Raw genomic sequence first — 22,574 nt, 5'->3', positions numbered from 1 at the left:
CTCTCTTTCTTTTTCTCTATGTACTTCTACTTTTCTCTCTTATTCGTTCTCCTCCCCTCGTTCATCCTTCGTTAATCTACTGTATCTTTGCGAAAATGGAATTAATAGAAGTCGTGTTTGCTGCTGCTCGATATTACAATATCGCCTTCGATGTAACGGGGAAGTCTAACGGTGTTTGTACAACTACAACGGGAGTCTGAAAACTGTTGTTCCTTCGTGGCGGTGTTTGAGCTACCTTTTTCGGAAAATGGATGTAGAAGAGTATTTAAAACATGAAGTGTAGGTTTCATAATTCCCTCTTGACTTACAGTTTACCATATTGTTTATTGTGACACGTGTGGAATAAATTACATAAATTAACTAGATTCGTTTTTTTTTTTTCATTTACGACAAATTTTTGATAAATTTTTGAAAAAAAAGTTGGAACACTGAAAGTTCGACACTTAAATATTTCGAATAATTATCTCTTAATCAAGTAAAAGCATACGCTTTAGATGTATTCGCGTACTTATTATGTACAATTGACTTAATTTAATCAAAACTGGGTGGGTGCGAGATATCCTGCACGAGATACAAGCGCAGGTATCCTGTCGACTCCGTGTTTTTTGCTTCGTTCCTTTGGCAAGGAAGCCACGAGATCCGCCAGCCGGAAAGTCAGGAGCGAAGAAAGGTCCCTTCATAATTCAAACGGCCACTAATTGATACTGAATTATTAATCGGAACGAAAGTAAAACACAACCTCCTCCGGCGCGAAGAGATTACCTGGGCATTGCTAAGGATTCATCTGGTTTCCCTGTTTTCTGGAAGAGAAACTTTAAACATTGTTTTGATGGGACAACAAATTGTTTCGCGTACGTGTAAACAATACTCGAGTTTTCTAATTAGAAATGATCTCTCGATCATAAGCTTCCATTTTCTTGAGTTATGACTTTAACGATAGTTGGTTGATTTAACAAATATAAGACGCGGTTAGATTTATTGATTACAAATTATTATGATTACATAATTATCTTATAAAATATTTTTACATAATAATCAGTTTTAAGTTTAAATGATCAAAAATGAAGCATTTTTAAAAATTAAATTTATTTATTTATGATTAATTATGATTTACGGTTAAAGAACTGATTATCGCAATATATTTAACTCATTCTCTCATAATATTTTGCTCAAAAAAATAGACGACAAATTAGTTATTCAAAGAAGCACATGAAATATGGTTCGCAAGATGTGAAGGATATTCGTATATTCTTTCAATTCGTATATTCTTTCTTCATCACCTGCACCGGTGTATTCGGCCGGAAGCACGTATTCCGCCGAAACGAGAGAAGAAATCGGAGATTGTCGCTGCAGCGACACGTACGACGTTGCACATTTCGCGATGCGTACGCGAAAATCGCTGAACCGATAGATGTAAGCAAACCCGCAGAATGTCGAAATTACTCTCTCCGATGCACCCTCTGTTCCGGTTTCTCTGTTCATCCGTTCTCGTTTCTCACCCTCCGTCGATGTCGGGATGCCCTACGTTCTCGCGGATTCGCACGCATACACTTTCTCGCTCCCTCCGCCTCTTCGGTTCCGTCCTCTCTGGACAGCCTTGATCTCCTGTATCTCGCCTATCCAGCTGCGACAGTCCCACACCTCTATGCGTTAATTCCTGTACACACAGACAGCGGATACCTACGGGAGAGTATACCGCGGGCAACGTTTACCTTGCATAATGCCACCGATCTTTGTTTCTTCCTTTGCGCCGCGTCCGTCACGTTATTCCGAGATCGCTGAAAGGCCATTCTTTTTTTACACAAGACCTTCCTCATTTATAAAATATGTCAAGAGCAACGTAAACATATTTAATACTCGCGTAAATATTTTCCTGCGGATGACCAACGCGATGATTTATTTGCACCATTAATTGCCCACAGTACAGAATATGCTAAGAACTATGCGGACTATGAATCGATTATAAACTGTTTCGTGCGTTCTTTTCTTTGTGTAAAAACTTTTTTTACACTTTTTTTAATAGGACACATTACATGCGTTATATAATAAGCAATCAACATGAAAACAGTATCATTATTGGAAGCTATTATTGGAAAATCTTTTAAGATTTTTTTAAGAAACGATTTTGTTTATTGTTTTAAAAATACTTACATATCTCTGAACAATTGATAACATTTGCCGTAATATATCATCAAAAATTTTGACGCACGCGATTGCGCAATCGCGAACGATGACGATAATTCAATCGAGAATTTTTATAACGATCGAGACACCGTCGATAGGCAAATTCTGCAAGAGAAACGAACAGAGTCGCGGAACGATACTAGCGAACGGAGGTTAGCGAATCGTACTAATTGATACCAATGGAAGGGCGCTTCTACATTGTCAGTCGGAGAGAATCAGCTCCGATGGAAGTCCCCGTCCAGGATCGTCATCGTGATCCGTTCGGTCGCGTCGCTGCACTAAAATAAACCTTCGAAACGAGGGACCAGGCGGCGGCGACCAGGTAACTCCGGAACTCCGGCATTGAGGGCTCGGCATAGGAATGAGGAAGAGGGTGAGCGGGGGAGGAAAAGCGGAGGAGGTCGGCGGCGATGAGTTCGAGTTTTTGAGAGGCTGACGAACCAATCACGGGGCCATCTATAATGTACACAGCCCGTTAACGATTGAGACCAGAGACATTCCGTCCGCTTGGTCCTAGCCATTCTCCAAATATCCGCCATGGCTGGTCAATCGTCCCAGGAAACCTGCCCGCACCACCGCCCAGGCAATTCCGCCCCTTTTCTCTTTTCCGCAGCCGGCACGTGAAACGTTCGTCGGACCGTCGACCAAAACGGACGCTCGCGGAATCGTTAATTCCTCTCAATATTGCACGTCCTTTTCAGAAGCCACGTCAAGTCACCGGCGGACGTCCCTTCGCTTGCCGAAAGGGCGTAAGTGGCGTTTCTAATTGAAACTCGCCTCTCGCGATTATCTTCTCCGAGACGGACATTTGCAGCGCGAACGGAAAGTGTGAAGTTGCAGACACATTTCATCGGGGCTCTTTTTTATTATCGTTTTCATTTGCGCAATTTGAATTCATTCGACCAATGAATGCTGTCTCTCTGTGAATCTTATATTTAAAAATATCATATATATATATATATAATATATTTTTCAAGTGAGAAAGGAACGTGAAATCAATAGATATTATATCGAATATCAAAGGTATTAATTGTTTTCATCGTTAAATGTAAACCAGGCGCTTCAAGCAAACACTTTTCGCGATTTAATTCCTAAATTCTCATTCTCTTCGAATTCACTTGGTGACGGATGGCGACAGGGGGTCGGAATCTGCGGGATAATTTGTATTCCACATTTTCTCGCGAAACGATGGGGACGTCGAATACTCGTGTCGTGTCTACTCATTCTCCCTTCTTCCACTCTTCCCCTTGCTCACGTTCGTAAGCTCTTACACACACTCGGGCCAGTGAGTAACGTCTGATTATGCGAGCGCATGACTGCCCGTAACGCGATTTAATATTAAAATATTATGACAAACGTCAACAGGAGGCGGGTGTAAAGAGACGTGCCTCTGATTGGCCCGCGACCGCGTGAATACGAAACGAGAGACAGGAACACCTCGCCATCCCTTGTTTTGCCCTTCGCTACTGTTCCCTTTTTGCTTCTGCGACTGAAACTCAGAAAGAGAATTCCGGTAGGTAAAGCGAATAAGGGAGCCAGGTGTTAATCCCAGTTGAGAATGCGGTCTTCCGGTTTTTAATTCCATTATTCTTTTGTGTCTTAAAAGAACCTGCAGTATCGAATAAAACTTTTGAAACCGTCCGTATGTACGATAATTTTGATGTCCTCCGTCTTATTCTGTTTTGATATGTATCATATCGAGAAATATTTGCACACATTTATATAATTGTTGTATAAATTAGCTGAAGAATAAGTAATTTATATTTCTTATTTGCATATATAAGAAAGTAAATATTTTCTTAAACAAATTAAATTTAATTTTCATCTCAGTTACTTTTTAAATATGACTGTTTTTGCATAAAACTTGAAGATTAAATAATTGAATTAAAGTTTGAACTTGAGAAATTTATACGTAAGTAGTTGGATGTTCGATAAAACAACTATGTGTATCAAAATTGTGAGGGGAAAAATAGGCAGGTAAATGCAAAATGCAAATAAAGAATCGCCATGGAATCTGATTTGGATTCATCGTGCAGGTGGATCGCCGATGCCGGTATCAGTTTAAACGTTCCACTCTTTTCGTTGGCTTTTTTCCCCGTGCAAAAGTATCTGTAACGCGAGCGAATCTGCACACACGAAGCACCGAACGAGACTCGACGCACGTAGTTTAGTCCGCGCATCGTCGACATGTAGAAAAGCGCGCTGAATAAACACTCCTGACAGCGTGCTTGTAACGAGTTTAAAATCTAACGATATCTCACTGGTTTGAAACACGGCCGTGGCTCGTTGGCTATCGAACAATCGCCTACACAACAGAAATTTCGATACCCGTTTTATATTCATTCCCGCCTATCGGCTGATATCGATATCCTCCCTTTTTCCGCCTAGCGAGCAATTACAAAACGATTGGCATTGATTGTTCGTTATTAAATCATGACAATTGCGTCATTATATTCGATCCTTGTTGTGTATAGAGCGCGTAATTTCTGGAGATTCTTGTAAAATAATCGAAACCTCTCATTAAATGCCGATTATCGCAGTGATTATTGCAGTTACGAATAATTACTATAAAGAAAATTTCATTTTATTACATACAATATTTTTATATATGTTTCTTTAATTTTCTCATCTTGGGGTAGTCATTTTGTATCATTTTTATAATTGGATACGAAAATTATTATTCTTGTATGTAGATTATACATATGTAGATAAGATTATTTACATAAGGGAAACATTTATAAAGATTGACTTGTTAGATTTAATTTTTAATAAAAAATAATGATGAGTCAGAGATTTGCCTAAACTCCTAAACATCGGCAGATTTTTGCGAGGGTACCCTCATGCCAGCAGATGAAGCGTACAAGGGTACAAAGTTTGGCAACGTGGAGAACCGAAAGTATCACGGCGAGGACATGTACATAAGGAACTCATATACAGCCACGAGAGTTTCGGTAAGGGAGGTTGCTGCGACGGGGGAGCAAAGGAATAAATCCAAACAGTAAACAGAGCGGAGCTTTTGCGAGGAAACGTTGGTGAAAATTCTAATATATAAAAGATATGAGAGCCCGGGCGAGGGGGTTGAACTCGAAGAAGCCTCCGGGATTCAAATAAGTGGCGTTACGCGTGGTACCGGCGAGGGCAAGAGGGAAGGGCGGGGGGTGAAAGAGGGGAGGGCGGGGGTCGAAGGAATCTGAACAGCCAACAACAAGCGCAGCCTCCGACCTTTATTTAACCTTTTCTTAAAAGAGTCTTAGGAGTCCCTCTTATCTGCAGTCGATGGCCCTTCAGTGTCGGCTCTTATACTTTCATTCTTCCGTACTCTTATATCTTTTTCCTTTGCCCATTTCCACCCCTCCTCTCGTGTACACACGTCGAGCTTCATCGTCTTTTCTCCTTGATCCCTCCCCCCTTTCTCTGAAAATCCTTACGTTTTCGCGACGAATAACGAGAACCGTTATCCCTTCCGCGTTGTCGCGGTTTCGGTTTAAGATACTTCGTTTCTTCATTAAGAGAGGCGCAGGATCGGCATTAATTAAGGAATTAAAGGCCGACCTTTGCAAGGATCCAAGGAAGAGAGCCGAAGTGGATTAAACAATTCTGCTGATCATCGCATTTCATTAATTTCGTGGGCAAACGCTTACAATCTGAATGTGCATACGCTTGGTTTCTTACTCATCAGTAATAGAAGTTGCAGGCAATTTATGCAATAGATATATTTTAGATTACATATAATTATTAATCTTCGTAAGTAATTAAATAGGGTATAAAAGAAACCTAGAATATTTATTTGCTTAATATATACTTTAATGTCATTAGCTTTATAATCAACAGAAAAAAATATTATTTTTAAACTTAAAGAGAAATAATATATATATATATATATACATTAGGCATGTTATTTTTACAAGCAAATATGAGATAAATCAAAATTCAGTAGCAATTTTTGTGGCACAGTATATATTAATCGTTATATTTAATAATTAGACAGAATATATCCTACGAAATATTTAATTGGTATTGATGTGAATTGGACTGGCTGATGACCGTGCAAAATAGAAACGTTAAGGTTCTTAGGCTAGTATGAAGACGGAAAGAGCAAGTTCGGAAGTGCTTCAGACACACACGTGCCAAATTCTGCGAGTGCCTTTACTTCTGTTTTCCTTCGTCGCCTCCGACTCTGCCGTTTTCTATTCCCTTTCCTTTCTTTCCTCTGCTTCGCAGACTTCGACCTGAAATGCCACGCGCTGGCGCTCCTGACTAAACACTGATAACGCGCGCCGCGGAATTTCTTTGCATGTTATAAACATACGTAATCGTACACAAATAAGATTAGCATAGGACTCGGCATGCTGGATTTGCAAGAAACACACGGCCTTCCGTCCGAGAGACAATCGTCTCGTAGCGCCGTGTGTAAAAGCAAACGTATTTTAAATTTATCTCCGCCAACGTCTTCGATAGCTGACGACATGCTTGATTCAGAAAGATCAAACTTTAGTCGGCTAGACTAAAGTGTAAGCACTGCTAATTTATTAGTAATGTTCGCAAATTGACACCAATTATGTCTCATACTTAAATAATCTTGTACGTAAATAAAATAATCCAAAGCTAAATCCAGAAACAGATTAATCCTACAAAAGTAGTCTCGATTAAAAAATTTATTTAGATAATTTTTTTAAACAGTTTTTACCTCTTACAATTTAGAATTGCAGTGCTTAACGCGAGATTTTTTTATCAGAAAGTATATAATTATAAATAAAATTTTATTATATTATGCACATCGATAGTTTTCGTTATTTAGAATTGAATCATCGATTTCGCATCATTTGATATATTAATGATAGTAAAGCAGAAATTTTGCTGTATAAAGACGCAAAAAGTTGAAAAAATATTTTTGCGAAATAAAACACATCATAGAAAACGCATGCAGACGTCTTTGACAAGTTGTTTTGCTGTTCTGTTGTCCGATGATTCTTGCATTGATAAATATTTACAGAACTGACGTTCCGAGACACGTGTGTTTGTGGTAATTACTTTGTTGCGACGATTGTTTGTTATGCAATTCGACGAAGGCACGAAGTGCAAGGCCAATGGACACTCGAATTGGAAATATTTTCAGCCGAACGTGCCTCGTATATCATTTTGCTTGTTATTGTACGTGACATAACATATGTTTAAGATAACTGTTTACAAGAACAAACAGTTGATTAGAGCGATATATAATATAAATGACTCATCTGTTTTAATCTTGTTGCAATTTGCGGTTACTATTACATGTCGTAAGATATTCATATCGATAAAGAAAGAAAAGTTTTTGTATAGATAATAATTCAGTTGATATATCGTGAAAAACAACTTAACTTGTTTAATGAATCATTAATAAAACTTACATACATTCGCATAATTTTTGAAATCTCTTAAACTCTTAGAAAAACTCGGAGAAAAATTTGTTTTATAGAATTGTTTTATAATAAAATTCTTAACATTTTATTGCAAATAATTTTTATTATGCAATCAAATTTAAATCCTTAAAATTTTATCGCAAAAAAATTTGTCATTTCATACGGACAAGAGTTGTACTTTTATATTAAAAAGAATTTATTAGTTATGAACTGCACATAAAATTTCCGGAAGCACAAGAGTTAGTAATATTCAATTATTTTTACAATGACACACTTAGGAAGGCAATAAATTTATCTTAAAGTCGTCGTCCTAATATCGCGCCCCATCATATCATACAATAACACAATAATAATGATGAACTTATCGGAGATACCTAGAACGCGCTTGAAAGTTTCGACCCTCGCGAGAAGCGGGGGTAGAAGAGAAGCTCGGTTCCGCCTTTACACTCGACAATCTGCTTGATGATGGAACTTAATAAAACAAATCCCGCTGTGTAAACAGCCGAGGAGACTCGAACCGACGTCATTCAGACAACAGTGAGTTTTCCTTCGAGCCAGCCAATGATGATGGAGCAGCCGAGCTGGCCCGCGCTCGAATACCATTAGATAAGATCAATATTGTTCAAAATACGGTAGAAGTTTAACGCATGTACATTACGTGGCATTTATATCATGAATATTTCGCCCGGAGCTGCTCTTTTGCTCCCCCGTGGCCTCGCGTCGCGCTATCTTTCTCATTCAACTCTCGCCTCTTATCTCGAAATTTGCCGCTACATATACCGGTACATACATATATATAAATACCGGTTCTGATCTTGATCTGAATCGTTTTTAAGTTAAGATTTTTGGACACGGTTTACGATGTACGGAGTGTCACTGCGACTTCTTCACGAGGTAACAGCTCGCAACAGTCTTTGATCGAACTCTCGATCTCTCCATTTTCGTATTGCAGGCTACTTCGCTGTTCGCAGCCCTGAAGCAGCAGCAACAGCAATCGCGCGACAGCGTCTTCTCGTCGCGGGACCGCGAGTGCCGCGACAGGGATCGCCTGTCCACGGCCCGCAATCGCGATTCCGGCAGGGGTAACATAGCGGAGACCGGCAGCGGCGGCGGCGGCGGCGGCGGCGGCGGCGGTGGTGGCGGCGGCGGCGGTGGTGGCGGTGGCGGCGGTGGCGGCGTTGCTGATCAACAACAGCAACAGCAGCAACAAGATCTCAGCATCGAGTACCAAAGCAATGGGAAGCTCAGTCCCGCCGGACACGCAGTGACAGCAGCACCCATGACCCAGCAAAAGCAACCTATCATCACGCAGCAATCGCAACAGCCGAGTTCGGGGGCACCGGGGCCCCAGCCTAGCCCGCATCAGAGCCCGCAAGCCCCACAGAGGGGTTCACCGCCGAATCCTTCCCAGGGTCCGCCACCCGGTGGCCCGCCAGGGGCTCCGCCGTCGCAGACCCCCACACAGATGATGCTCAGTTCGGCGAGCGGTCTCCATCAGATGCAACAACTGCTGCAGCAACACATACTCAGTCCGACGCAACTGCAGTCCTTTATGCAGCAGCACACGTTGTACATGCAGCAGCAGCAACAGCAACATCATCAGGTGAATTTTATTTTTGTGCCTGCCTCACTTATCTTTTCCATTCCTTTTCATTTCCTTCACTTATCTTTCCACATTTTGCGAGCAAAATGGATAAGTGTTTTTATATATAAATATTTTGTGACAATTTTGTTATCATTTGTTTCTGCATATTATTTGTAAGTGCATGATGTAATCGAAATTTGTTTAGTATTTTATTTATACACATTATAACACGGTTAAACATATTTTTGCGTTACTTGAATCTGTGAATAGATTATTTAGATTTTGTTGTATACTATAAACTTTAAAATAAATCAATATATTTTTTAAAATTTTACGATTAATTAATCACATAATCATACAGTTTTAAATAAAAAATTTTATCATCGCATCCATTTTTGTTCTTATGTGTATAATTTTACAATATATAAAATCTTTCTTTTGCTTCATTTTTTACATGTTATACATTTGATAACTTTTTTTTTTTATTTTTTCATTTACAACACATCTTCATATTGCAGGATTCCTCTTCCGATCATGCATCTAATCAGGAGCGGTTCGGTTATTTCTCCTCTTTAAAGAACGTAAGTGAAATTCTTAATTATTCTTACTGTACATTGTGTATGAACAATGGTAAGAAGAGAATGAGATTTTATATTACACCGAGGGTAACCATTTAGCTATCACAGCAATCAATAATACAATATAAATTAGTCATTGCTAAAACACTTTCCCCAGTTCACTCTTTCTATCGATTATTCATTATGTGTAGTGTCACTAATGTACAGTTTTACTAATGGCGTCTAATAATAACATCAACCAATTAAGAAATTGGCAGAGGTAATATAGTCACGGACCGAAGACTTTCATGTACGAAAGCTATTCATCTTTCAATGGAAAGTAACTATTTCGCAGCATTAGGTTAACTTAATTGATAAATTTGTCGACAAAAATCTTTATGTTTATAATTTTTATTCGTACTTTTATTTGTATATCTTTATTTTGCAGAAATTGAACAAAATGCGCTTTGCGGCACAAATATAACGGTGTAATTTAATGACGCGGTATCTTAAATTTAACTCTTAATTGAACAAACGAAACGGAAACGTAAGACACTTTCGTGAGGAAGCTAATCTTAAAAGAGGTTTTGAATTTCGGTGTACACGCAATTCGCCGGGAAGTTCGATGCTGTAGCGAGAGGGTTGATACTCGGTCTGTGTAAACAGGTAGTCCCTTCTATATCGTTACGATAACAATACACGTCGCGCGAACCACTTTTGCTATCCTGCCGCAGTGTTATCCTGGCGCCTACGATCCAATAAGCACTCTGATATTCCTTTTCAAAAATACCAACGGAAGCGACAACAAATATTTTTCATGGCACCGTGTAGTTTATTGTAGCAGAGACTATTCTTCGAAGAGAAAAAGACGTGTCGAATTGGAGACATTTCGTTCAGCCATGGATCGACCTGACCATATGATTCTAATACATAAAATTTAACAAAGACAAATGAATATTATTAACATTTACAAAGTTTAAATTGTACATTGTTTATAATTTAAATTAAAAGTCCGTTTACCTTATCGATAGGGATTGCTTGAAAATTTCTTGGACGTCATCAGAATTTATAATTGCCGGAGAAAATATGCGGGATACAAAATAAATACGAAATATAAAGAAATCGTATGCTTAACGTGAACATGGAAAATGCTTATTAGCGAGAACGTGTTTACATCCATTAATCGTGCAGAGTATTCGTTTATAGTAATATGATAAAGGGTGCGTACCTCGAAGTTTGTTTTAAAATATCCTCGAGGCGCAGGAGAGAGACCGAGAAATGAAATAGGCGGAGGGAGGGTGAGGGCTGGAGGGTGAGGTAAGCAATTAAGCATCGCCATCAGCCGTTGTGTCTCGTTGTTTGTCTTCGAGGTACCCATCAACTGCCCTCTATCTTCTTGCCCCCTTAGTGCCACGAATTATCTGCGCCCGTGATTTATTCATCATTCCAAGACGTAAGTGCCGCCCTTTTTTCTTCTCCTTTTTATTCCGCCCAACTAATTTGGCAGGAATGAAATGTTCACTTCTCTGACGTTTAATAAAAAGTTGACGATACCGTTTGATTTATAATTAATTATCTATATCTTTTACTCTAAGAGATACATTCTACAGGGAAACTTATTCGGGGAAAGTGTTATAATTGATACAATGTTTATATAAAAATTTAAATAAAAATGAATTTTTTCTTTTTTTCAGTAGACTACGCACATTAAATAGTTAACTTTTAATAATAATGCAATAGTATGCTATAGCATAATCATTAATATATATATTAAATTGATAAAGTGATACATTCATATTTGCATTTAATTTGTTTTAGCATCAGCATCAACTTGCGGAACTCAATAAAAAACAATTGGAGCAGGCAATGCAGCAACTGCAGGAACAGTTGCAGCTAAACTTATTTCAACAAACGCATTTATTGCAAACGGCAGATAAAAAGAAGGCATCAGCACCTCTTCAACAATTAGCGATTCAACAGCAGCAATTAATACAACAATTGCAAATAACACAAAGGCAGTATTTGTTGCAGCAAGGAATGGGTCTTCAAAGTCACAATCCTTCTTCAGGTATTTAAGCACCAACAAAATTAATATGCCTTACTACAAATAAGTGTTTCAGATGATATGTTTTAACATCAAATAAAATTAAATACAATCAAATAAATTTTAGATATAAGATATTATTAATATTGATAAAGCCGTGAGCAAGATATTATTCATATAACTCCAATAAAATATATTAAAAGCATCAATACTTTAGACAATATATTATAATAAAAGGCTCTATAAATTTTTCTAATAATAATTTGATTAATATTTTATTACATTTTAAGCTATATTGAATACTTAATTAGAAAAGATTAGAAATGTTCAAATGAATCAAGTCTACAATTTATGAACCTTCTTTTAATAGAACTTTATGGATTTGAATAACTTTATACTTCATGCATAAGCAATTAATTCTTTAAAATGATTTTTTCTCTTCTTTGTTAAAAAAAATATATATTACAAATGTGATGCAAAAATAATTGTTGATCATTGTCTTAATAACATGCATTCTGTATCAATATCTTTTCCGTCAAGAAGTTGATGTTTCCATCAACACATGTTTATATTTATGACAAAAGAATTATGTAAAACATATGTTTTTATACGCGTACAAAGCCGAAAGTGAGTTCTAATATCGGAGGCATTCTCTTGATTTTAAATTAAAACGATCTCCTATTCAACTCTCCTTTGAACCTATCCGTGATACATATCTTTACTTTTCCGTCTTTTTCTATTTTAATCTGATTTTTTTTTCTCTTCTTAAAAAAAATTTTATGTAGAAGAGTTTCAAGTCGCTGTTTGCTCCGACGATATTCTCTTTTCTAATACATATTTCCTCTTATGCCTTCTTGTCAACAGCTTCATCTTTTGTCCACACATGTTTGCTTTATACGTGACTAAATATTATTACGTTACAAATATTATTTATTATATTTGTTTAACTATGATGCAGAATTTTTCTTTTAAATTAATACGATCTGATATTATTTATGCGATGAAACTTATTTTTCTAAATAAACCAAATTTTTTTTTAACATCATTTTAATTAAAAAATTTAACACGGGAAGGAATATTTTCATGCAAGCCGTGACAAACAAACTGATGATTATTATTTTTTTTGTTTAATTAATTATAAATGCATGCGTTTTTCTAATTTTCAACCAGGTTTGCCACCAAGTGATAATCTACCATCGTGGAAGTCAGAACCCTCGGATACTCCAGAATCCCACCAGAATTCCAATGTGTCGAAGTCTAATTCTGGATTGAACGGTAAAAAAATAGTTTCACACTTTTTTGTTGATTGCGCGCGAGCTCGTTTTTGTACTCTAATTTCCCCATGCTTATGTTTTACTTTTGCGAATGCGACGTTCGTTTACCGAACTATCGCAGGCATTCTGAATTCAATAGCTCCAAGCCGGCGATCCGAGGTGAATGGCACAACACCGATGGATGAGAAACCGCTGGATGCCTCTTGCAACGACAAGGTTCATCCCCTCTATGGCCATGGGGTTTGCAAGTGGCCAGGCTGTGAAGTAATTTGTGAAGACTATCAAGCATTCCTCAAGTGAGTTTTCCTGTATTCAATTTTTTTTATATATGATTTATTAAAATTTTTAACATTTGAGAATCATTTTGGTGGATAAAAATCCCTTCAGGAAGTACTAAATAACAAATCTTTTTAATTTTAGTAATCTTTTATTAATATGGAGAAATTTATCATAAATTATTCAAATTAGTGACGAATAAAAAATGTCTAACTTGTGTTAAGTCATCAAACCTTATCATTTTTGATGCGATGTTGATGCGATTTTAAAGAAACAAACTGTTTTCAAGCAGATAGATAAATACGAGGAAGAAGGTTGAATGCCTTCTGTACGAAAAGCCGAAGAAACAGGAGGAATAAAGTCGGTAATTAAATTGGGGAGAATGAAGCAAAGAAAGTGTAGAAAAATCGCTCGTGTCAGCGTATCTCATTGACATCAGGCGCTTTCGCCCATCGGCTTGCAACCGCAAGCTCGAACGTAGCTCCATCCTCCCATCCGGAGGATCCTTCGTAATCACGTAGCTCGTCTCGGTGCAAACTCTCCCTCAAACAAGCCGTTACTTAAAAAAAAAAAGAAAAACGCTAATTACCTTTGTCTCATTAATATTCACGACATTCGACCGCATCGTTATGCCCCTCAGTCTAATCCCTTTCTGTCCCACTCGTCCCTTCAGTTCGTCCGTTCAAACTCCCTCGACCTTCCCGCATCTTCGTTCTTTCAACCGACACCCCCTCCTCGCCACCCTTCTCTACTCTCATCGATACAGCCGTCCGTTCCGTCGACGAAGAAGGATTACGGAAATTCTTAAATACGGAATCTTGTTGGCGTTGTTGGCACCCCCATTCTCTACGACTCGGCGAAGCTTAATTTTCTGTCCTGCCTGTCTCCTGGGGGTTTGAGTTGGAGAATGGAAGCGTTACGTGCCCGGGATTTTTCGTGGCTTTCTGACGCGCAGATTTTCTCGTGACTCTTGAAAGATAATTGTGTGGCCGTTTTCATTTTTATATGTTTCTTTTTAGTGAAACATAGACACGTCATTTAATTTTTAATCAATTGTTTTAAACTCATTAAAGTCAAATTAGTTATAGATTGCAACTTTCAAATTAATAAATCTCTTAGATTCATCACGACAAGGAAAGATTATAAAATATTAAATAATGTAAAATTTTTCTATGAAACATAAACGTAACCAAATTTATTTGACTTTATTGAAGTATATTTTTTCTTTTTAATAAAGAGACCGATATGATCAATTAAAATTATTTTAAAATATCGTATATATAATTAATTTTGTTTAATTAGTATTTTTTTGTTCGTAATTGAGTTAATGCGAGTTGCAATGTATTGAATTAAAATAAGAAATTGTACTTTGGAATATTACAGACACTTAAATACAGAACACACGTTGGATGACCGATCGACAGCGCAAGCCAGGGTCCAGATGCAAGTAGTGTCGCAGCTAGAAATTCAGTTGCAAAAAGAACGAGATCGACTAGGCGCTATGATGCATCATTTGCACATGGCGAAACAAATGGCTTCCCCGGAACCGCCAAAGTCATCTGAGTCATCGGTAAGTTTTTTGACATTATATTTATAATGTAAATTTTAATTTCAATTATTTATTAACATAATGAAAAAAATATAATGATAACTATAACGCTAATTTTTTCCATATCAAACTTTTTACAAAAATGTATTTCAAATTTAAATAATATATTCTGAATATTTAATTCTTTCGACGTCAATGTTCTAATGCAAAATTTATAATTAGATCAGAATATTTGCTTAATAAGAATAATTTATAAATACTATCATTTTTTTTTAATTCTGTGCCCCAAAAACGAATAAATTAATTATCATAGAGAATCATGAGTGTAATTTTGTCTTTACAAATGAAAAAAATTAATTATTATATTATGGAATAAAAAAAATTATCAAATTACAATGACACTTAAGGATTCGCTGTAGAATAGATATTGAAAGCCGAATCCGGAAAAACGGTCCAACCGCGATGCGTAAACTTTCCCCGTTGCGGCATTGCTGCGAGATCGTAAAGCCGGATTTTCACGACAGACCGGCTCGTTGGAAGATTTTACGAGCTTCTCGCGGCCTGCTAACAACAACGCGAGTTTCAGTTTTAACGCGCCGCCGAGTCGAGTGCTAATTTATACATAAAGTTTGCATTAATAATTCATCGGGGCCGCGGTAATTTTATATCGCCTTAATTAAAACCCCTAACAAGTTGGGCAGTCGGAGAATACCAATATCGCATTAGCCCTCCGCCAGCGACAACGCTCGCGACGGCTTAATTATTTTAACGCGGCTGTGTGAATGTGGTTCTGCTACGAAGATCAGATTGCTCGTGCAGTTTGTACGCCATTGCCATATGTAATAAGATATTCATATTGCAAAGTGCATATATCGATTTATATTCATATCGCATTAAGCGCTTTAAATATGTAGATTATATTTATCTTGTGAATTTTATGACGAAAGAAAAAAAAAAATATGAGACATTATATCGTTCCTTTGTCAATAAGACAAAATTTTTAAATACTGCACAGATTTTCTGACTGAATTTCTGAAATTTTTCTGACTTTCAAAAAAAGTCATTAAAACTTTAAAAAAATAGTTCTACGATGTACACAAATACATAAAGATTTTTTTTTTAGATCTTTGCAATTTTCTCTTATAATTCTAAATTGGACAACGGTGTGTCAAATTATCATCTCTGCTTTTCTCGTTTTTCACGATTTCTCGAAAACTCTCTTTTCCAGACGGGCTCGAGTTTACCAAAGCTAAATTTTTCCACTGCGTTGATGAGTCAGCCGCCACCTAACTTCGGAGTCTCTCAGGTGTCACCAGTATCCATGTCCGCGCTGGTGTCCGCCGTGAGGTCGCCCGCGGGTGGTCAGCTACCTCCATCGGTTGGCACTGCCCCGATGCCACCACTTCCGACCATACCTAACATGTCTAGTTTACCACCTATGCCCAACATGCCAGGCAGCATGCCGAGTATGGCTGGTCCAATCAGACGGCGCATCAGCGACAAATCAGCTCTTTCCTTGGCAGGAGGTAAGGTCATCTCTTCATCTTTCAATTTTTAATTATCTCACCTGACAGGTGAGACCTCGAGGTAGCATCTCCTAGGGTCAATAAGTGTCAGAATCGCATATTTCGCGCTCAACAAGATCAATTTTGTTGTTAAAATCAATTTTACAACAGCTCTTCCGTTTTGCCTGTTCCAAGGAAAATGGTTGATCCAGTGTTAATATACGATTGCTGGTATATCGGTACACATAATGTATAGTATGTTTCGTTAATCGCTTAGATATTAGTAACAATAATTGGTATTTCTAAAAAAAAACTGCATTAAAATGTCTTGAATTAACAATTTGTTTTATTAAAACTTAAAAAACTTTTTTAACTGTATGTAGAATGTATGTAGAAAATCAAGAATATATCATAAATTTGTTAAAATTTTTTTGTTAAATGTTAATATTATTTTATGTGATTTGCGAAACACACATACATTACCTACACACTATTTCGAGTTTAATGCATTAATTTATCCTTAATTAAATAGCTCTTTTTTAATTCTTGTAATTCTTTTTGTACATCTTGCCTTTTTATAGGAGCGTACAATATACTTCATACATTTAATGCTCTTAATTAATATATTTTTGATATAACCATTTTCCGAATGTATAGCTTTATGCTTAAAATGCGTACGAGAGCTTGAGAGCGGAAGTGGATTAATATCGTCTCAAAGAAAGGTGAAACGAAAGAAATGACAATTCAGAAATTGAATACTATTCGTAGGACTGTATGACGAGGGCACTGTAAGGCGCAGAGTAGCCGTCGATAGATCTGGAATAGATATTAATGAAGGTAACGATAAAATACAAGATCATACTCGGAGTGATGCACGAGCTTCGAAATGCCATCGTGACAAATTTCATCTGCAAAATGACACTTTTGTTAAATTATTGATAAGAGATGTCGTTTTTTTCCCCAAATTACATCGTATAAACGTATTTAGAAAACAAGCAGAGATATTATTGTTAAAATAAAAAATGATAGTATTATTAAGTTGAGTAAAAGCGTGACTAATGAAAAATACAATATTACATGACATTTCTTAATTTTCTAATTTGTAAACATTATATAATCTTGTGAAATTTTAACATACATTTTTAATTTTACTGTGATATGATAATATATTATTTATACAGATTTTTAATTATATTTTTTCTGGCATTTCGAGGTTCGTCACGAGAAACATATTCACTCCGATGAAATAAAAAAAAAATACCGATCCTGTAGCAAGTGCTCTTTACGGTCCTCTCTTGATCTCGTGCCTTTTCCTGTCGTAAATTGTACCACACGCACAAATTATTTATGGTAGCGACTAGTCACTCATGAAGCGACAGTGTTCGACACCTTGTTGGCGGCGTAGAACGAGCATAGGTGTGTAGAAAAGGATGCAAGGAAATTTGTGCGATGAGAAAAGAAATGATACGAGATGAAAAATAACTTCTTTCATCCATCAGCTCGAACCTTTTTCTTATCGATGCTTTTGTTGTTTCCTTATTTCTTGTGCTGCCCGCCCTCCCCACCGTGTAGGGCTGCCCTACATGCTGGAGCGTGCTGGCCTTGACGTCCAACAAGGTACTGTCAACCTATTTTCCACGTTCCCTTTTGTGGCTTACAGATTTTCTTGCGGAAGGATACACCTTGCATGAAAGTTCACCTCCCTTTTTCATCTTCACCTTTCTCTCTTCACGTAGCACAAATTTTTCTAATTTTATTGATAATTCCCGAGAAAATTGAGATATATTGCGAGTATTCTAAAACCCCATATAAATATTTGGGATTGGATAAGTCAATTGATCGCAGTTTATTATTTATTAATCGCTTTTGTTTCAAGCATGAAAGAGGCAATCCATGTATTTGGTTTGAACTACTTTTGTTTTTTGAAAATTTATTTATAAACATTAATTTTAATGTATATTTTAATGCGAACATATAAAATAATATTATTGTGTATAATCATTTCTAAAAAAATGATTGCTGTATATTGCGAAAAAATTAAAGATGAAACTTCAATGTTTGGATTGCCTTCTTTCGATTTTTATATAATTTTTTTTTATAAACGCATGCATCTGCAACATATTTCTATAAAGTTATTATTGTTTTATAAAAACATTTGATTTTTGTTTAATATCAATACAGCTTATATATAATTTGAAATTTCTATATATATTTTTGATCACTAATTTTTATTTTAAGATTTAAATATTTGTTGAAAAGACAAAAATGTTTGAAAAATAATTTAGTAAAAAATGCGAAATGCAAAAATATTTATATGATAGATTTTATATTATATCATACTTTAATACTTCAAAGTATATATTTATCACTTCTCACATGAAAAACTGAAGCTTAAAGTTTAATATAAATATATATAAATTGCTTTAATTTTTCTAAATTTAGGAAAATATCGCAAAAATACACATAGCTTGTTTTATACTCGGCGTTTAAAAGCGAGATTTTATCATTATCAATTTTGTATGATTGACATAATGTTTGCTTGTTTGTTGTAATCCTACTGTTCAGATCTTTTTACGCAAGAAAAAGAATTAAGCAAATTTAATCACGTGTTATCAATAATAAAGATATTAGCTTTCGATCCATCACCAATTTTAATAATGTAGAGTAAATGAAATTTGTTGCCTCCGGTTTCAGAAATTCAGCGAAATAGGGAATTCTACAAGAATGCAGACGTCAGACCACCGTTTACGTATGCATCCTTAATTCGGCAGGTGAGTGGCTAATATAATTGCTGATCCTTTGAATATCACATTTTCCCATCGCGTCGTATTTAACATAGAGATCATTGAGAAGATTTTCTTTAACAATATAAAATAGTTTATTGTATAAATGCATGTATTATTGTCACAATTTTCATAATTTTCGAAATACATTGAACATTAATTCCCAATTTATTTATTAAAATTAGCACAGGTTATATTGAACAGTATCCCAATTTAACAACGTTCTGTTTCGAAGCTTATTATAACTTATAATTATCTAGGCGCAATAAAATAAAATTTATTTTGTTATTTGTTTAAATTTGTTTTGTTAGAGAATTATAATAATCTCGAATTATTATGTGATATTGCAATTTAAAAGTGAAATTTTTGCACGATATTACATACACAGAAGGATTCACCTCGTTTATGGATACTTAAATATTTTGGCTATGATATTTTGCTGCTAAGGATAGAAAAAGTTAATATAATTCGAATGTTGCTCTTTTCATAGTCTATCATCGAATCTCCTGAGAAGCAGCTGACGCTCAACGAAATTTACAACTGGTTCCAAAACACATTCTGCTACTTCCGGCGCAACGCGGCAACGTGGAAGGTATATCTTATAATTCCAATAGTATAATTATACAATTATTTCAAAGGGAGGAAATTAAATGAAAGGTAGACAGATTTTTAGCTTTTAACTTACAACTCAAAATATCCAAAATATATCTTTTTTTTCTCTTTTTTTTTTTTTTAATTTTTTACGCTTACAGTCATTAATTTTTACAAAGCGTAAAATATTCCAAAAAATTGTCTTATAATAATTTTATTTTCCCATGAAAAAACTGAAATATATTTCAAACATTATCTTTAAATAGCGGGAGAGTTACAATAAAATGAAAATAACTCTCTTTTAACTGGATGAAGTTAACACGAATCTACTCGTGCAACGAGAGTTATACGGATAAACCAATCATGCAATTTGTATTTATATGAGCGGATTAAGCTGAACGCGCTTTACAAGAAAGGATGACAGCTTATCGTAAATCTCGGATAATTACATGTATTGATTTGGATTAACAGGCTAAGTGACGTGCCAGGCAGAGCAGCTGGTAATGATAGTTGTATTGCTTTCTCAAATAGGGGGGATAACTGGTAACATGTGAAATATGACGTATTACGAATCATTCATGAGCCATCTGTCATTATATTCTTCTCTATTTTCCCTCTTTCGCAGACCAATAGCATTGCATGTCAGAAATAATAGCAATCCTATTAAACTAATAGTCTAAACTAAGAGTAAATAGAATTCGCTATTGAAACGTCCTTACAGACAATTACTGTATTATATATTTCTGTGCAGATATATTATGTCAATTATTTTATCGTCTAAAATGATTGCTGTCGATATATCTGAAAGAGAAATCGCTTGTTATCCGCGCAAGCATAGTAAATAAGTAGAAATATATGTATTCAATAGAGATTTCATGAATCGCTTTATTCTGACATACGAACAGGCGAGTCTGTGATTGTAGGACGTATATCATTATTTACTTAAACGAATCGACCGAATAAAATTAACCGATTGAACAAGTCGCCGGACGGTGATTAACATTAACATTTCGCGTCTCGCTCTTCGGATATCCGCGAGCAACAGCAAGGAATATAACATGCCGATGGTTTCATGATCGATTCGTAAACCGATGTGACAAACCGCTTGTTGGCAAGAGTGTTTGCGCGCGTGCGTTTTTTGCGTGTGTGCGAGTGTGCGTGAAAGTAATTGACGTTTGCCATGACGCTTCGCCTCGCATGGTTATGTGTACATGAAAATATAAAAAAAAAAAAAAAAAAAAAAACGCAAACAGGTTTGCTAGAGAGCGGAGGAAGAACGAAGGAGTGGAGTGGAGCAGCCGAGAGGAATCGACGACGACGGATGGCGGCAACACGTCATCGAGTGGCTGCGTTGCGTGGCCTCGTCGAATTTTAATATTTCGGCCCTGCGGCATGAATAATTGTTGTCGTTGCCCCTAGATTTAGATGACTAGCTGTGCATTAACGATAAAGGAATGCCACAAATCGTGTCTCTTTCGATTAATCATCATTTTGGTTCGTTACATCCTCACTGCGGCCTTCGTCGTCGCGATCTCATTGCCGATTTCCTTCTGTGCTAACAGCGATTATCATCATCGACATTAATGTCACTGCCATCATCGTCATCATCATCAGTATCCTCATTATTGATGGATGTCGCGTTATAATTATTATCGATCATCGATTATCGGTTGGTTAGACGTTTCTGTAATTGTTATCATTTGTTTTGTGTATATGTCACAACGCGATACAATTTTCTGTTCTTCTTCGTTGGCTGCCACCTAGAACATTTGCCCGGCTCCTTTTAAATAATAAAATTAGTACTGACTGTGTATAATTGCATTTATAGATATATATTTTAAACAAAATGCAGTACATAATTGCACTACGTAGTGATTTGCGCTGCTTTTACTTGACATTTATTGTTTATATTTATTTGCATTATTTTATTTATCTATTTAGCATTTTGAAAATTATATTTTACATACATTTTCCAAGAAACAGCTTTTTGAAGACCGCTATCCAAAATATTTGTTAAGCTGCTTAATAACGTGAAAAAAATACGCTGTCCCGTAATAAAAAAAAGAAAGATACAGCAGTATTTCGAGTTTTTAATGCAAATTTAAGTTTAAGGTGGCAGCTTTGCTTGTAATCTTCAAGGATGCCGAGAAATCATTGCATCCATCTTTGAATGGCGTAAAAGAAGCTAGCAAATTTTTATGTTACGAATGAAATATTAATATAATTTATATATTATTATACAATATTAAACAATTGAAACAATGAAAACAGTTTGCTTGAAAATAAAACTGCAATTATATATTTATATATTTCTTTAAGAATATTTTTATCTACTATGTTTTCTTCAAATATGATATAGAAGACATTTTTATAATTTATTTGTACATAATTCTTATAAATATATTATAAATATACATTTCTCGCGCGTCCTCAAAGATGGTTGAAGTGAACACTTAAGAGCAACGTTGTTGAATAGGTCATCTTAAAATTGAACTAGGTCAAAATTATTATCTATAAAGATTTAAATTGTCAAAGCTTAAAACGAGGAAATACAAGATCTAGATTATACATCGAGGTCATAACTATAAGACTGAACTGTCATTTTGTGCAAAAGTACATAAAGAGTTGGGTGACAGTCATAAAATATTCGGAAGCTCGATTATAACTTCTATACATTACCGAAGTACACTCGTAATGTGAATGCGCAAACATGCGCGATAGGATTAACATTGATTAAAGTTAAATAATGACACTTTAATTATTATCATATTTTTGTCAACATATTGGATAAATTAATTTTAGCAATACGGTAAAAAACATTGAAAAA

The 22,574-nt window shown here is 35.9% G+C and overlaps 1 protein-coding gene across 21 annotated transcripts in view; it reads left to right on the top strand.

The window, feature by feature from the left end:
• The window catches only part of FoxP (forkhead box transcription factor P), a 276,092-nt gene that overhangs the window by 239,837 nt on the left and 13,681 nt on the right, over positions 1-22,574 (top strand). For 13 of the 21 annotated variants that reach the window (XR_016140756.1, XM_089082886.1, XM_089082885.1 and 10 more), the window contains 10 exons: positions 8,536-9,186; positions 9,687-9,749; positions 11,544-11,793; positions 12,940-13,044; positions 13,165-13,339; positions 14,703-14,889; positions 16,097-16,394; positions 17,142-17,210; positions 19,068-19,144; positions 19,647-19,748. Coding sequence is in view for 20 of the 21 variants with exons in the window: in XM_089082886.1 (XP_088939012.1) it covers positions 8,536-9,186; positions 9,687-9,749; positions 11,544-11,793; positions 12,940-13,044; positions 13,165-13,339; positions 14,703-14,889; positions 16,097-16,394; positions 17,142-17,210; positions 19,068-19,144; positions 19,647-19,748 (1,977 nt within the window). In the remaining variant the exon portion in view is untranslated. Of the gene's footprint in view, positions 1-8,535; positions 9,187-9,686; positions 9,750-11,543; positions 11,794-12,939; positions 13,045-13,164; positions 13,340-14,702; positions 14,890-16,096; positions 16,395-17,141; positions 17,211-17,945; positions 17,991-19,067; positions 19,145-19,646; positions 19,749-22,574 lie in introns of all 21 variants that reach the window. The other 8 variants (XM_089082887.1, XM_089082895.1, XM_089082892.1 and 5 more) reach the window with 5 other exon arrangements.

Source organism: Pogonomyrmex barbatus, unplaced genomic scaffold (genome assembly GCF_055798465.1).
Source record: "Pogonomyrmex barbatus isolate J1 unplaced genomic scaffold, ASM5579846v1 scaffold6, whole genome shotgun sequence".
Classification (NCBI taxonomy): Eukaryota; Metazoa; Arthropoda; class Insecta; order Hymenoptera; family Formicidae; genus Pogonomyrmex; species Pogonomyrmex barbatus.
Note: the sequence above shows the minus strand (reverse complement) of the source record. Positions and strands in the feature narration are given on the sequence as shown.